Source organism: Poeciliopsis prolifica, unplaced genomic scaffold (genome assembly GCF_027474105.1).
Source record: "Poeciliopsis prolifica strain line A6 unplaced genomic scaffold, Auburn_PproV2 SCAFFOLD044, whole genome shotgun sequence".
NCBI classification, from domain to species: Eukaryota; Metazoa; Chordata; class Actinopteri; order Cyprinodontiformes; family Poeciliidae; genus Poeciliopsis; species Poeciliopsis prolifica.
Window position 1 is genome coordinate 93,847 of NW_026562419.1, and position 17,155 is coordinate 111,001.

At 35.8% G+C, this 17,155-nt stretch overlaps 1 protein-coding gene and 2 long non-coding RNA genes across 3 annotated transcripts in view; 2 read left to right on the top strand and 1 right to left on the bottom strand.

Moving 5' to 3' along the window:
- The window catches only part of LOC129376714 (uncharacterized), a 92,861-nt gene that overhangs the window by 68,053 nt on the left and 7,653 nt on the right, over positions 1 to 17,155 (top strand). The window contains exon 7 of the mRNA XM_055056301.1: positions 16,861 to 16,902. Coding sequence (XP_054912276.1) covers positions 16,861 to 16,902 — 42 coding nt within the window. The remainder of the gene's footprint in view (positions 1 to 16,860; positions 16,903 to 17,155) is intronic.
- LOC129376720 (uncharacterized) lies at positions 4,874 to 6,732 on the top strand. The gene is made up of 3 exons (XR_008607808.1): positions 4,874 to 5,028; positions 5,993 to 6,084; positions 6,654 to 6,732. It is a non-coding gene; the product is annotated as an uncharacterized LOC129376720 (long non-coding RNA).
- Positions 8,403 to 12,144, bottom strand: LOC129376718 (uncharacterized). Its single transcript, XR_008607805.1, has 4 exons — positions 11,990 to 12,144; positions 10,933 to 11,024; positions 8,872 to 8,925; positions 8,403 to 8,759 (listed from the first exon to the last, which is right to left on the bottom strand). It is a non-coding gene; the product is annotated as an uncharacterized LOC129376718 (long non-coding RNA).

Genomic DNA, 17,155 nt, shown 5'->3' on the forward strand with positions numbered 1-17,155 from the left:
GGGTCTTACGGCTGTGCTTTGTCTGGTCCGTCACCTACAACATGTCTGCCTTGGATGACCCTACCAGGGGCAAAAAGCCCCAGACAGTATAGCGCCTGGGATTGTTGGGGCAGACCCCTCTACCACGATAAGGTGGCAGCCCAAGGAGGGGCAAATCCAGTTTTCTATATATATATTTGATTTGTGGAATAAAAGTAAGCTCCCTGCTAAATAGATTCCCCAGTTTCCTGATTTGTTAGGAATGATTTTGGACTGATCTTTGTCTCGTTGGGGCCAATGTGCAAATCTGTAAGATAGAAAACCAAACTGGTCCAAGCAGTGAACTCTGTGGTACTCCATGTCTGGCTGTGGTTTGAGGAAAAAAATTATTCAAACTACAATTTTTCAAATATAAATTAAACTTGCCTGGTGCTGTTTACTCGATCCCCTACAGCACAAAACATAAAGAGATTATTGTGATCTACTGGATCAAAACCAGTACACAAGTCTGTACTGGACAGTCACAAAGATCTAACAGAACCAGTACCGTCCATTATCTTGGGTCAGAGTATCATTAGTGTTTTTGTGTTCTGAAACGGGCCTGCAGTGGCACAAAACTAGTGCAAGAAAAATTAAAATAGATTCACAGATAGATCAATGCAAGTACATGCAGCTTCATGTTTTGGTTTGTTTTCCATTTGGATCTGGCTGCTAATAACAGGACAAACAGGTTGGCTTTGACAAAATGGCCGCTCTGTTCCTCTCAAACTCTGGTTACATTTGTACAGATCTTTTAGATCTGTAAGAATATATTTAATTAGGTTTGAATAACATATTTGAAAGAAATGCAACAATGTTTTTAAAGGGTTTTTATTCTCAAGAATCAAAATTTCTCAGCTCATATTTTACAACGGCTGCACATCAACATGTTATAACAGGAAAAGCCTGAAGATGAATATTCAACCCAATGAGCCTCAATGGCTGCAGGTAACAAAGAAAGTCTGAAACTGAGTCAGAGGGCCACTAACCACTGGTTACCTAGTTAAACATATTTACCTCCAGGATCAGTCGAGTCGCCTTGGGATCCATTTTTATCTGTTTAATAATTACATTAAGAGTTATAGACATTAATATATTTACCTAGTTTGTCTTAAATGATCTAAATTTGATAAAACTCACCAAGTATTAGAGTAACGTTTCCCTTCTTGACTTGACTTTGCAGTTTGGGAACAAAGCAAATATAATTCCCTTCATCCTCCTTGGTTACTTTGGTCAATTTGAGGGAAATGTTGCCTTTTTCAAACTCATCAGGGAACATGAAGGTTCGGTCATGGTACTCTGGGTCTGAAGTTTCATCATCTTTAGCTCGGCTGCGTTGCACATGGATTATTTGACCCTTGAATCTCCATTCCATTGTAAGTTTGCTCACGTCAAATGGAGGCTTCAGATGACATGGCAGAATAACGTCGTCTCCAACCTTTGCATGTATCGGATCATGACCAACAACTTGAACTTGAACTTGAACTGGAACTGGAAGAATAAACAAAGATAATGATAAATAAACACTAATATTCCTGTTTGTTGTTCAGATAACATTCATACTTATTCTCCTGTAGGATCTTTACAATTGTGAAAAAATATAGATGTCCCATTAATAGAGGTTTTTCAAAATAAATGTTTATTTGTTTATAAATGTAAATCCAATCATTTTTTATTTACTTCTGTAAAATTACTGATGTTTAACTCAAGAAAAATAAAACCAGATATTTTACTGGAGAAAATAGTCAGGACTCCCTTTAACAGTCTTTTAGTTGATTTGGTTTTACTATATTGAAAACTCACCAAACTTGGCAGACGCATCAAACCTTCAGGAAATTTACATATTTTAAGATTGTCACAAAAATCCCAACAGAAACGGTGCAAGAGCGCCACCTAATGTTGCTGCTTTCAATATGTTCAGAAACCCATGACTTGGTCAAGAGCCGAGGTGATTTCCAGTAACATTGTGATCTTAATTTATTTTATTCTTTACTGAAGAAATCCAGCTACTTCTAATTGTTATGTCTGTAGAGAAACTGTCTGTCCATGGGGGGAAACTTTGCATCAGTTCAGGACATGAATGAATATCATCAGATTCAGATTATAATAACTGCAGCAGGTCACTAAACCAAACCAGCCTGGACTGGAGGCTCTGATGCACAGCAGGTTTTGATGCCACTACATTTTATTTGTTGGGAAACATTGAATGAAATGTATCATCTGCTGTTTATTGTCTTCCAGCTGAGCATTTGGTTGTGGAGCGATGGGAACCGTTTCGTCTCCTCAGACTGGTTTTCTGGAGAGCCTGATAATCATGGAGGCAACCAGCACTGATTACAGATGAACTATTCAGGTACAGGAAAATATCACAGCAGTTTGTCTTTCAGCTGGTCAGATGATGACTCATGGGGAAAACTAATTTACTGTACATGTGAACTCTATCTGAACTTGAATTGTTTTTGTAGCAGTTTCCAAAAACATAATTTTAGTTTTGTCCCATTTAGTGATAATTTGTTATTGTCAAACCTTTTCTTTAATTTACTGATTTCTATGGAAAGAAGTTGTAAGTTTTCACCAGACTAGAATATTTGTGTCGTCAGCAAATAAAACAAATTTAACACATTAGACACTTTGCTTCTGTTGTTTATATACGAATTAAATAAAACTGGTCTCAGTACTGACCCTTGAGGTTCTCCACACAACAAAGTAGTTCTGGACTGGACTTCAATTTTTGGTTACTCTAACCAGACCTGGTCCAATAGTAACGGGTCCAAACCCCCATAATGCTTCAGTTTTAGCACAAACCATAGATTTAGATGTTAGCATTTGTTTGGGAATATTAAAATTTGATTGTTTTGGGAGTTTGAATAGCAACACTATTAAATTTGATTGAAATATTTCACAATGGAAAAAAAAATAAAAGATTTTACATTGTTTAACATTTCAATTTACTTTGTAAAAATGCATAAATATCTTTATTTTATTGCGGCTAAATCTGATTCTATGGGCTTTATGCTCCAGTCTTTGTGTGTCTCAAAAATAGTCAGAAATTGTCAATAATTTATCTTAAGCCTGGCCAATTAACCTCTTCCTCCTCTACCAGATAGTGGAGGAAAAACAGCCACATAAAGTAAAGTGGGCCATTGCTGCGAGTTCCCCTCCCTGTGAGAGACTCGGACCGTGGTGATCATGGCCCTGAGAAGCTCTGGTCGTCGTACTTTATTTACATTTCTAACATTTATGCACTCAAAGCTCAATCACAGCAGCTTCACTGTGGAGGAGGAGCTGAAGACAAGAGCAAGGAAAAGATATGAGCAGCACGTACAAGATGGTGATTGTCAGCACTAAGAGCCTTCTCCTCACTCTGGTTGGTTGAGTTTTATTTGCTTACAGATGAACATAGAAGTGCTGAATGTTTTGCTCTCAGCAGAAAATCCACTGAACCCTTTACTTTCATCATCCTGTGGAAATGTATTGTTACATCAGTCCAGTCCTTTACATGGCCGTACTCAGGATGAATCTAAAGGGGCCAGTGGCCCCATAGACTGGAACTGGCCCAAGTATTGAAGATACTAAATATGTTTCTACTGATGATATAAGCTGGCACAGAAACTGTAGATAATTTATCCCTTGTACCAATTTAACTTTTACCTTCACAGTTTCACTTTAATAATGAAATAAAATTAAGATGTTGCACTTTTGGCTTCAGCAGAATTATGATAGAATCAGTTTTCATCTATTAGATCAGCTGAATTCCCAGGTGGATTTGGTCTAGAATCATCACTCTATGCTGAGGTCGACCTTCTGACCTCTAGAGCTTACACTGTAAAAAAAGAACCTCGGGGGTTATCACATTAACAAAAGAATATCATGTACTGTTAACTAAATAATTCCATGTTTGAGCCAAAAACATGATACAATCATGTTGCATAAACAAGATATTCCACAACTTCAACGTTTATAAAATTGAATCATGTTGAGAGAACATGATTCATTATAGTCAGACCGATCCTATGCTGAAGACCACGAGTGAGATCACGGGATATCACGCAAGTTCACGCAAGATTACGGGAAATCACGGGCTATCACGCGAGAATACGCGAGACAATCGGTTTTCTCTCGCAAATGGAATAAAATGTATTCAAGGTGAGATAACGTGATTCAATTACGTCAGCTAGATCTTCCGCCAAAAAAAAGAACGTCGGGGCGTATTACATTAACAAAAGAATATTATGTACCATTCACACAATAATGTTGGGTTTGAAGTGAAAACGTGATAAAATCATGTTGGATAAACAAGATATTCCACGACTTCACATTTATAAAATTGAATCATGTTGAGCTAACATGATTCATTATAGTCAGACTGATATTGTGCTGACGACAACGAGTGAGATCACGGGATATCACGCGAGAACACGCGAGACAATCGTTTTTTTTCTCTCAACTGGACTAACGTGATTGAATGACGTTATCTCAACTTGAATACATCTAATTAACATCTAATTAACATATATATACCCACCGCGGGTGGTTCTTATCCTCTGAGCTCGGGTCCTCTACCAGAGGCCTGGGATCTATATATATATATATATATATATATATATATATATATATATATGTAATCCTCTCTCTCTCTCTCTCTCTCTCTCTCTCTCTCTCTATATATATATATATATATATATATATATATATATATATATATATATATATATATATATATATATATATATATATATATATATATATATATATATATATATGTATATATATATATATATGTTTTTGGTTTTTTTTTATTCAATATCAATATTTGTCAAAGTTAATCTAATAAAAAAAACACAGTGACGTCAGTTCCAAAGCGCTATTGTGTCAGACTCATCTCCCGCTGAAGAGGATCCAGATCAAGAGATTACGGAAAATCACGCGAGATAACTGGCTTGCACCTTATTGGGTTTTTTCAAGGGCAGAGGGGAGATTCCTGGCGTGCATCCACTTAATTTGAAGAAGGTAAGAGTCAAACTATTTTCATCTAAATCCATATAAAAATATGTAACTTAAAATGTCTCTACATTTGCACCATTTTCTACTTGTTCCATACTTGTGTCACATTATTTCATGTTCTGTAGATTAAGTCGGTTAGGTTAAGGCAGATAGCTATATGTGATATCATTGGTAAGTTTACATTTATCGCCGCACCATGTTAGGTACATTCTGTGCGAAAAAAGTCTGCAGAGCCATATGTAGTGTACAAAGCTGCTGCCAGAGACACAAATGGACCCCAGAAATGTCACAGTTTTGCTCCTCCTGAGCTCCCTGGAGGTTTAGTGGATTTTTAACACACGGATCTAACATCAGTCTATTTCTAACTATTTTAATTCTATTTCAGTAATGTTACTATGGAGGTAAATGTAGATACACACACTTTGGTACCTTTCTATAATCATCGAGATTCTTAATTAATTATGGTAATAAAAAGTCCTACATTTCAGTCGGTGAAACCTGCAGAAAGCATTGCTTTCTGAGCTTTGTTAAATGTTCCTAAAATACCTGTTAGTTATGGATTTCTAGTATATTTTGTCAGGCTAAAACTCTCAATGGATTATCCATTATTACAGACTTGAGCTTTCTATTTTTTTTCTTTAAAATACATATTCCTCTGCTGTAAAGATGTTGGGTTTTTTTTGGACTCTTCTTTGTTGTCCCCAAATAATTGTAGCTCAGAAACAATATTGAAGTTCATTGGTTTAATTTTGAAATGTTGATGTTTTTTGTGTTGATTGTTTGTGCTCATTTTGACCTATGTTACTATTGCTTTCTACCATGTTCAATTCACCACTGTTCTGCACATATGTGCTTGCATGTGTCCTGTGGTTTTATTCATGAGGCATTCAAGGGACTTGTACTAAAAGATACAACTCAGTTCAGTATGAATTGCATATTTTAATGGCTGAAAATATCTGATCTCTTTCAGAACATCACCTGATCACCTGTCTGTAATCCACCTGCTTAAGTTCTGGTCAAGGGGCTCATCGGCTATCAAGTTATAGATTTCAGTGGCTAATAGTAAGTTTTGCCAGATCTAAAGTGACTGAATGTAGTGTTAGAGAGCTTATAAAGCTAGGGTTCAGCTAAACATTTATTTGGCCAGTCTGTTTTATTTGTCTTTATTTGCGTGGGGATGTGGAAATGTAAGGAGTGTAGTCTCTCTCTGTCTCGTAGATATGACCTGTTAAAACATTTTACACTTAAACACCGGCATATGCGACGTTATCCATGCCCACACATAGACTGTCCATGTACTTGTAAGACATGGAATGCTTTGCTTTGCAGTAGAAGGATATAGACTGTGTTGACCATTCTGTACTTTTCACATATTTCTTTGGTAATATATTCATGTCTTTATTTAAACATCTAACAGCTTCAGTTAGATGTTTAAATAAAATGTTAAACTCCATTTTAGTCATGGCATAATGAAGGGATACTAACAATTTTAAATATCTTTCAAACAGACTGCAAGCCACTGATCACTTTTGTTGTGACTTCCTTTGAATGCAGCTATGTTTTCAAGTGTGTGAACCTATACTGCTGGAGTTTTGAGATTGTTCTCATTGTTTTTTGATCTGCATATTTAGGAAGACACTGCTGAGGTCAGACGAGAGTGCATCCTCAAATGTCTGTGTGTACCTAAATGAAGATCCAAAGAAGCTGGTGAGGGAGTACATGGTATGTTAAATTCTCTTTGTGTTGACAATAGAACTCCTAAGAGTTGTTAAAATACTTTCACCAACTAAGGTCCATGAGTGGCTCAATCAATGTCAGTCTAATTTATTTATTTAATTACATGTGAATTGTCTCCCCCCAATACCCTTCCCTAACTCCCTTAGGACGTTGATGATGAAATGGCCAAAGCCGAGACTGTCCTCGGAATCGTCATTTGAGCAGAGGCTGCCGATGCACATCTGGATGTTGGGATTGTCCTGGAGGGGGTGGAAGTTATGAACAGCTTGGGCAGTGTATCTTCTGCAATAGTGATGCTGCTGGGACTAATCTACGCACTAAACTTGAGCTACCCTCAAGTTTAGTGCGTTCAGCACTCAACTTGCTCAGTAACTCAAGCATACCTTTGAAGTAATACAGAAAATAATAATGAAATTGGATGGAAAGAACTTATCAAAGAAAGCACAAGTTCTCAATATGAAACTCGCTGCTAAGTTGAGTAAAGTTTCATATGGAAAATGAGTGTTTAAAGTCTGCAGTAGAAAAGATTTATATTGTTACAGTTCTCTAAGTTGAGCAACTATACTGACATGTTTTATGTTGTAAAGAATTGGCTGGGAAATGAAACTGTAACCTTTTTGTAGTTGTTTTTTTATTTCAATGTCCAACTCAGCTGTGTTTTGTGCTGTGTAAAAAACGATGTATAACAATTCTGAAATACAATTTGTGTTGTACCTTTTCTAATTGTTGAGTGTTCTTCCTACACTTTCACCTAGTGCTATCTTAAAATGCTTGATTAACGCTTGAAAATATGTCTTTGAATTAACGTTATGAAATAATGGAAAGGATTTCCACACGATTAACGAGCTGTCTTTTAGCATGAAGCATATTTGTTGAGCTAACTTACTTTTAGTGAGTTGGACCTACTGAATCAGGTAGTGTGAAGGTACCACTGTAAAATAAGGTGGTTTCAACTAGATTTACATTCATCTTAATGAAGTTACATCAATGATTTGGTCCTAAACATTGCAGATTAGTTGGGCTGGCTGTATTGCATTACACTGGGTCACGCTATAGTAACTGAATTAAAGGAACCTTTAAAACATATGTTGAGTCAACACATTTCATTTGAATTTGAATAACCTTAATGAATGGAGTAGAGCCAACTCATTTGATTTACAATCATCCATTGCCTTACCATAATTCTGGTTAAGCCAACATATTTGGTTTAAATTAGAACAACCTTAATGAATTATGTTTTGCCAACTCATTTAATTTATATAAGAATAACCACAATATAATACGTTGAGCCAACATGTTTGATTTAGAATCACCCATTGAATCACCATTGTGACAAGTTGAGCCAACACATTTGCTTTACATTGGAATAATCTTAATAAATTAGGTTGACCTAACACATTTGCTTTAAATAGGAGTAACACAAGTACATGGTGCTGAAATAAAGCAAAGTAATCAGGTGGAAATCCTTTCCATAATTTTTTTATGTTCATCCAATGACTTATTTTTTTCAGTGTAGAGACGTGATCAAACATGAGCTTTAATAAAGAGAAGCTAAAACATTTCACTAATAGTTTCATTTATGCTCAATAAAGACATAAAATGTTAAAATAAAGTAAAATAAACCCCAAATAACTCACCAGTAACGCTGAGTCGGCATTCTGCATTGTTGGTTCCATCTTCAGTTTTCACGTCACACAGATACAGACCAGAGTCTTCAGTCCTCAGTCTGGACACATGGAGTCTTATTCGTCCTTCTCTGAGGACGTCTTTGTTGCTCTGGACTCGTCCTGAAAACTGATCATCCTGAGACTCTGGAATCTCAACTCCATCATGGACCTGATAGAGAACTAGTTCTTTATCAGGAGCCAACAAGCTGCAGAAGATGAACAGATTCTTCCAGGTTCCCTGAGTCTTGGTGGTGAAGGTCCACTCCAGAGTGATGTTCTGCTTCTCCTCTGCCTGATAGCTGCTCTGTGTCACATTCACTACAAATGTTGCTGCTGAGGAGACAGAGAGGGAAAGAGAGGAGCAGACACACTGAGAACTGGAACATGGGAGTCTTTCAGCTCCATCTAGAGAGCTTTCTGTCACAAAGACAAGATGGAGACTGACCACAGAGACATGAGCTGAGGATGAGGCAGCAGGATGCTGGACATCATCTTCATCCTGAGAGAGGAAGAGGAGGAGAGGCAGCAGAACATCAGTACAAGGAACAACTGGGTCTATGGTTCAGGTCTAATAAAGGTTGTTTAGAAAGAGATCATTACTGCCACCTTGTGGTTATAAACTCATACAGCAACTCTCAGTCAACAGGATTGTTTTCATTCTCTGCAGCTGCTGAATCTTTAATTATAAAACTTTCTGAGTGAAATCAGTTTCTTATAATCATGAAACATCAGTGAGTGAGCTTTACTGTTTTTTTTCCTGCTGAATAATGAAAAGCATATAAAGTCAATGACAAACAATATACAATTATTGCATCGCTTGTTAATTTCACTGTTAGATACATTTTATATAGATTCATCACAGAGTTTTATTCTGTAATTCTTCTTGCAACATTAATTATAATTTACAGTCAATTAGAAAATTACATAAGATCAATTTATGCTAAACAGAGATATTAAATTTCTGAGAAATCTGTTAATTTCTAAATAGTTTCACTCTGGAGACTTAAGGACTTGATACATGAATTAAATATAAACTTTACTTTAATCTGAAAAAAGGACTTCTCCTCAGTCTGGATAAAATGCTTTAACTAGGATTCATCTGAGTGAATCCAACTCTTATGAAGGAATGAACTGAGTTGCTCTGAATCCACTCCTTCTGAGTGGCTTTTTAACAAGGCTGCAGTTATCCCTGCTGCAATGTGATTTAGCACAGCTTTTCCTTCCACTAAACTTTTGATAAACACTCGGAACAACCAGCTTCTTACACTGTAACTTTTCTTTCTTCCTTGCAATGTAACCTGGTTATATTTCTCTTTCGTTATAATTAGTCTTTTTTTTTTTTTGGTTATTTGGATTGTTCTCTGATTGAAAATCTCTGTCATTGTTTTAACCGTGTTACTTTTAGAGCAGAAGCCCCTCCTCTTTATTTCTTCTTCTGTGGTATTGTTCTTAAAATGTTTGCGTTCCTTTGGCCCTCCCCTTTTGTCTTGTTGTCCTGTTTATTTACTATCTATTTATTTTCTATCTAAATGCATCCAGTTTATTGATAGATTTATTACGTTGATTTCTGTTTTGTGCTCTTGTTTTGTGTAGGACTTGGAGCAACAGCCTCTATCACGGTTGTTTTATGTTCTTGTCAGAATAAATCAAGCAGCCATCCTTTTAAAGACAAACTGTGTCACAGCCTGATCACTTCAAACCAGCACAATGCAGAAAAGATCCAGTTACACTTACATGGAGACAAGTGTTCAATATAAGTAAACATGTCAACATGTTTTCTGTTCAGTCAGCAAATCTTCTAAATGATCTCAGACTGAGAAACTTAGAGACTCAGGAAACCTTTGCAGCTGTTTAGAGAAAATTCACTGATTAGTGTCACAGCAGGATTTTCTAATATTTTACAATATATTCTACAATGATAAAATTTCTTTGTGTGAATCTATATAATGTATGTTAGTTTCTTTCTGGAATTAGTGACAAAAATTATTTAACAAAATTAAATTGTTTGTGCTTTTATTTATTTCTACAATGTAATAAATAGTAACTATGAACTCAGTTGTTGCTGAGAAAACATTTATTTAATGTCTGAACACACATTTAATCCCATTCAATGAGTTATAACTGTGTTTAATGGATATATTCAATTATTTTGGAGCCTAGGATTTCAGTTTATATTCTGTAGATCTGCTGTGAAGAAACTGATTGTAATTTGAGCTTTGGGGGAGTCAGTCAGTCAGTCAGGTCTTTAACGCCACACCCAGTTGGAACAACTACCACAAAGACAAGGTGGTTCCTGTTTCTGAACAGGAACCACCGGTGTTTAAGTGTAAAATGTTTTAACAGGTCATATCTACGAGACAGAGAGAGACTACACTCCTTACATTTCCACATCCCCACGCAAATAAAGACAAATAAAACAGACTGGCCAAATAAATGTTTAGCTGAACCCTAGCTTTATAAGCTCTCTAACACTACATTCAGTCACTTTAGATCTGGCAAAACTTACTATTAGCCACTGAAATCTATAACTTGATAGCCGATGAGCCCCTTGACCAGAACTTAAGCAGGTGGATTACAGACAGGTGATCAGGTGATGTTCTGAAAGAGATCAGATATATTTTCAGCCATTAAAATATGCAATTCATACTGAACTGAGTTGTATCTTTTAGTACAAGTCCCTTGAATGCCTCATGAATAAAACCACAGGACACATGCAAGCACATATGTGCAGAACAGTGGTGAATTGAACATGGTAGAAAGCAATAGTAACAAAGGTCAAAATGAGCACAAACAATCAACACAAAAAACATCAACATTTCAAAATTAAACCAATGAACTTCAATATTGTTTCTGAGCTACAATTATTTGGGGACAACAAAGAAGAGTCCAAAAAAACCCCAACATCTTTACAGCAGAGGAATATGTATTTTAAAGAAAAAAAATAGAAAGCTCAAGTCTGTAATAATGGATAATCCATTGAGAGTTTTAGCCTGACAAAATATACTAGAAATCCATAACTAACAGGTATTTTAGGAACATTTAACAAAGCTCAGAAAGCAATGCTTTCTGCAGGTTTCACCGACTGAAATGTAGGACTTTTTATTACCATAATTAATTAAGAATCTCGATGATTATAGAAAGGTACCAAAGTGTGTGTATCTACATTTACCTCCATAGTAACATTACTGAAATAGAATTAAAATAGTTAGAAATAGACTGATGTTAGATCAGTGTGTTAAAATCTACTAAACCTCCAGGGAGCTCAGGAGGAGCAAAACTGTGACATTTCCGGGGTCCATTTGTGTCTCTGGCAGCAGCTTTGTACACTACATATGGCTCTGCAGACTTTTTTCGCACAGAATGTACCTAACATGGTGCGGCGATAAATGTAAACTTACCAATGATATCACATATAGCTATCTGCCTTAACCTAACCGACTTAATCTACAGAACATGAAATAATGTGACACAAGTATGGAACAAGTAGAAAATGGTGCAAATGTAGAGACATTTTAAGTTACATATTTTTATATGGATTTAGATGAAAATAGTTTGACTCTTACCTTCTTCAAATTAAGTGGATGCACGCCAGGAATCTCCCCTCTGCCCTTGAAAAAACCCAATAAGGTGCAAGCCAGTTATCTCGCGTGATTTTCCGTAATCTCTTGATCTGGATCCTCTTCAGCGGGAGATGAGTCTGACACAATAGCGCTTTGGAACTGACGTCACTGTTTTTTTTTATTAGATTAACTTTGACAAATATTGATATTGAATAAAAAAAACCAAACATATATATATATATATATATTATATATATATATATATATATATATTATATATATATATATATATATATATATATATATATAGAGAGAGAGAGAGAGAGAGAGAGAGAGGATTACATATATATATATATATATATATATATATATATATATATATATATATATATATATATATATATATATATATATATATATATATATATATATATATATATATATATATATATATAGCTCCCAGGCCTCTGGTAGAGGACCCGAGCTCAGAGGATAAGAACCACCCGCGGTGGGTATATATATGTTAATTAGATGTTAATTAGATGTATTCAAGTTGAGATAACGTCATTCAATCACGTTAGTCCAGTTGAGAGAAAAAAACCGATTGTCTCGCGTGTTCTCGCGTGATATCCCGTGATCTCACTCGTTGTCGTCAGCACAATATCAGTCTAACTATAATGAATCATGTTAGCTCAACATGATTCAATTTTATAAATGTGAAGTCGTGGAATATCTTGTTTATCCAACATGATTTTATCACGTTTTTGCTTCAAACCCAACATTATTGTGTGAACGGTACATAATATTCTTTTGTTAATGTAATACGCCCGACGTTCTTTTTTTTTGGCGGAAGATCTAGCTGACGTAATTGAATCACGTTATCTCACCTTGAATACATTTTATTCCATTTGCGAGAGAAAACCGATTGTCTCGCGTATTCTCGCGTGATAGCCCGTGATTTCCCGTAATCTTGCGTGAACTTGCGTGATATCCCGTGATCTCACTCGTGGTCTTCAGCATAGGATCGGTCTGACTATAATGAATCATGTTCTCTCAACATGATTCAATTTTATAAACGTTGAAGTTGTGGAATATCTTGTTTATGCAACATGATTGTATCATGTTTTTGGCTCAAACATGGAATTATTTAGTTAACAGTACATGATATTCTTTTGTTAATGTGATAACCCCCGAGGTTCCTTTTTTACAGTGCAAGCTCTAGAGGTCAGAAGGTCGACCTCAGCATAGAGCTGTGAATTCAGCTGATCTAATAGATGAAAACTGATTCTATCATAATTCTGCTGAAGCCAAAAGTGCAACATCTTAATTTTATTTCATTATTAAAGTGAAACTGTGAAGGTAAAAGTTAAATTGGTACAAGGGATAAATTATCTACAGTTTCTGTGCCAGCTTATATCATCAGTAGAAACATATTTAGTATCTTCAATACTTGGGCCAGTTCCAGTCTATGGGGCCACTGGCCCCTTTAGATTCATCCTGAGTACGGCCATGTAAAGGACTGGACTGATGTAACAATACATTTCCACAGGATGATGAAAGTAAAGGGTTCAGTGGATTTTCTGCTGAGAGCAAAACATGCAGCACTTCTATGTTCATCTGTAAGCAAATAAAACTCAACCAACCAGAGTCAGGAGAAGGCTCTTAGTGCTGACAATCACTATCTTGTACGTGCTGCTCATACCTTTTCCTTGCTCTTGGCTTCAGCTCCTCCTCCACAGTGAAGCTGCTGTGATTGAGCTTTGAGTGCATAAATGTTAGAAATGTAAATAAAGGACGACGACCAGAGCTTCTCAGGGCCATGATCACCACGGTCCGAGTCTCTCACAGGGAGGGGAACTCGCAGCAATGGCCCACTTTACTTTATGTGGCTGTTTTTCCTCCACTATCTGGGAGAGGAGGAAGAGGTTAGTTGGCCAGGCTTAAAATAAATCAGTGATAATTTCTGACTATTTTGTGAGACACACAAAGACTGTAGCATAAAACCCATAGAATCAGATTTAGCCGCAATAAAATAAAGATATTTATGCACTTTTACAAAGTAAATTGAAATGTTAAACAATGTAAAATCTTTTTTTTTTTTCCATTGTGAAATATTTTAATCAAATTTAATAGTGTTGCTATTCAAACTCCCAAAACAATCAAATTTTAATATTCCCAAACAAATGCTAACATCTAAATCTATGGTTTGTGCTAAAACTGAAGCATTATGGGGGTTTGGACCCGTTACTATTGGACCAGGTCTGGTTAGAGTAACCAAAAATTGAAGTCCAGTCCAGAACTACTTTGTTGTGTGGAGAACCTCAAGGGTCAGTACTGAGACCAGTTTTATTTAATTTGTATATAAACAACAGAAGCAAAGTGTCTAATGTGTTAAATTTGTTTTATTTGCTGACGACACAAATATTCTAGTCTGGTGAAAACTTACAACTTCTTTCCATAGAAATCAGTAAATTAAAGAAAAGGTTTGACAATAACAAATTATCACTTAATTGGGACAAAACTAAAATTATGTTTTTGGAAACTGCTATCAAAACAATTCAAGTTCAGATAGAGTTCACATGTACAGTGAATTAGTTTTCCCCATGAGTCATCATCTTACCAGCTGAAAGACAAACTGCTGTGATATTTTCCTGTACCTGAATAGTTCATCTGTAATCAGTGCTGGTTGCCTCCATGATTATCAGGCTCTCCAGAAAACCAGTCTGAGGAGACGAAACGGTTCCCATCGCTCCACAACCAAATGCTCAGCTGGAAGACAATAAACAGCAGATGATACATTTCATTCAATGTTTCCCAACAAATAAAATGTAGTGGCATCAAAACCTGCTGTGCATCAGAGCCTCCAGTCCAGGCTGGTTTGGTTTAGTGACCTGCTGCAGTTATTATAATCTGAATCTGATGATATTCATTCATGTCCTGAACTGATGCAAAGTTTCCCCCCATGGACAGACAGTTTCTCTACAGACATAACAATTAGAAGTAGCTGGATTTCTTCAGTAAAGAATAAAATAAATTAAGATCACAATGTTACTGGAAATCACCTCGACTCTTGACCAAGTCATGGGTTTCTGAACATATTGAAAGCAGCAACATTAGGTGGCGCTCTTGCACCGTTTCTGTTGGGATTTTTGTGACAATCATAAAATATGTAAATTTCTCGAAGGTTTGATGCGTCTGCCAAGTTTGGTGAGTTTTCAATAAAGTAAAACCAAATCAACTAAAAGACTGTTAAAGGGAGTCCTGACTATTTTCTCCAGTATAATATCTGGTTTTATTTTTATGAGTTAAACATCAGTAATTTTACAGAAGTAAATAAATAATTAGTAGATTTACTTTTATAAACAAAATAAAAACAAAACCTTTTTTGAAAAACCTCTATTAATGGGATAGATTCATTGTTTCACAATTGTAAAAATCCTACAGGAGAATAAGTTTGAATGTTATCTGAACAACAAACAGGAATATTAGTGTTGATTTATTAAAATCTTTGTTTATTCTTCCAGTTCCAGTGGTTGTTCATGCAAAGGTTGGAGACGACGTCATTCTGCCATGTCATCTGGAGCCTCCATATTATTTGACCACATTTACAATCGTATGGAGATTCAAGGATGAAATAATCCATGTGCAACACAGCCAAACTAAAGATGATGAAGCTTCAGATCCAAAGTACAATAACCAAACCTTCATGTTCCCTGATGAGTTTAAAAAAGGCAACATTTCCCTCAAATTGACCAAAGTAACCAAGGAGGATGAAGGGAATTATATTTGCTTTGTTCCCAAACTGCAAAGTCAAGTCAGGAAGGGAAACTTTATTCTAATACTTGGTGAGTTTTATAAAATTAAGATCATTTAAGACAAACTAGATAAATATATTAATGTCTATAACTCTTAATGTAATTATTCAACAGATGAAGGCGACTCGACTGATACTAGAGGTAAATATGTTTAACTAGGTAACCAGTGGTTACTGACCCTCTGACTCAGTTTCAGACTTTCTTTGTTACCTGCAGCCATTGAGGCTCATTGGGTTGAATATTCATCTTCAGACTTTTCCTGTTATAACATGTTGATGTTCAGCTGGGCAGATAAAACCTGAAGACCTGTGTGTGTGTGTGTGTGTGTGTGTGTGTGTGTGTGTGTGTGTGTGTGTGTGTGTGTGTGTGTGTGTGTGTGTGTGTGTGTGTGTGTGTGTGTGTGTGTGTGTGTGTGTGTGTGATGCAGTAACTGTGACACCTGAATGATGAGGTGACTGTTGATTCACAACTTTGATCTCATTAATAAAACAAAATGCAAAATCTAATTCAAAATATTCAAAAGCGGATTGTTAAAAACACGTTTTTCTGTTTTGTCACAGTACCTGATGCTGGAGTTATTGCTGGTACTTTTGTTGTTTGGGCTGTTCTAGCAGCACTCATCATCATCATCATCATAATATTCTTTGTTGTACGTCGCCGCAAGGTAAGTCAGTCTTTGTCTTTTTAAGTCATGCATAATTATCTCCATACATGCATATTTCCAGTTTATAGAAAATATAGTTTTTGATCATTTCCAAAAAACTGATCTGAAGCTGAATAGAAGTAAAACTCTTGATAAACATGAATAAGAAAAGTTTCACATATTTATTAGTATTTATTGATGTTTGACAGAAAAGAAAAGAAACAAGAAACTAAACCATTATTAGTTTCATTTTTTCTGTTTTGGTCTTTGTTGTTTATTGTAGCTTTTCTGCCTGATCAGGTTGATTAATTATTTCTACCAGTCAAAAACTGATAAGGAGAATTAAATATTGTCGCCTCATTTATATTGTGTGTTAAGACAAATATTCACTGTTGTCTATTTTCTCTTGTGAACAGTTATATACGCTGGAGCACCAATACATGAGAGAAATGATGGAGGTATGGAAATGGATCAATTCCAGATTAATAACTTATGTTAATTATTTCCTGTTTTATTTTCCTGCTCAGTGATAAACTAAGCAGTTACTTCATATAGATGTATGAATGTGTTTGTGTTGCTGCTGTCACTGAACATCACAGCTGAGCATCAAACCAGGAAGCTGAACTTCCTTGTTAGTGACTGAATGTGACTGACTAGATATTAGATCATTGATGTAGCAGCAATGAACTGGTGACCTGACTGGGTTCATCA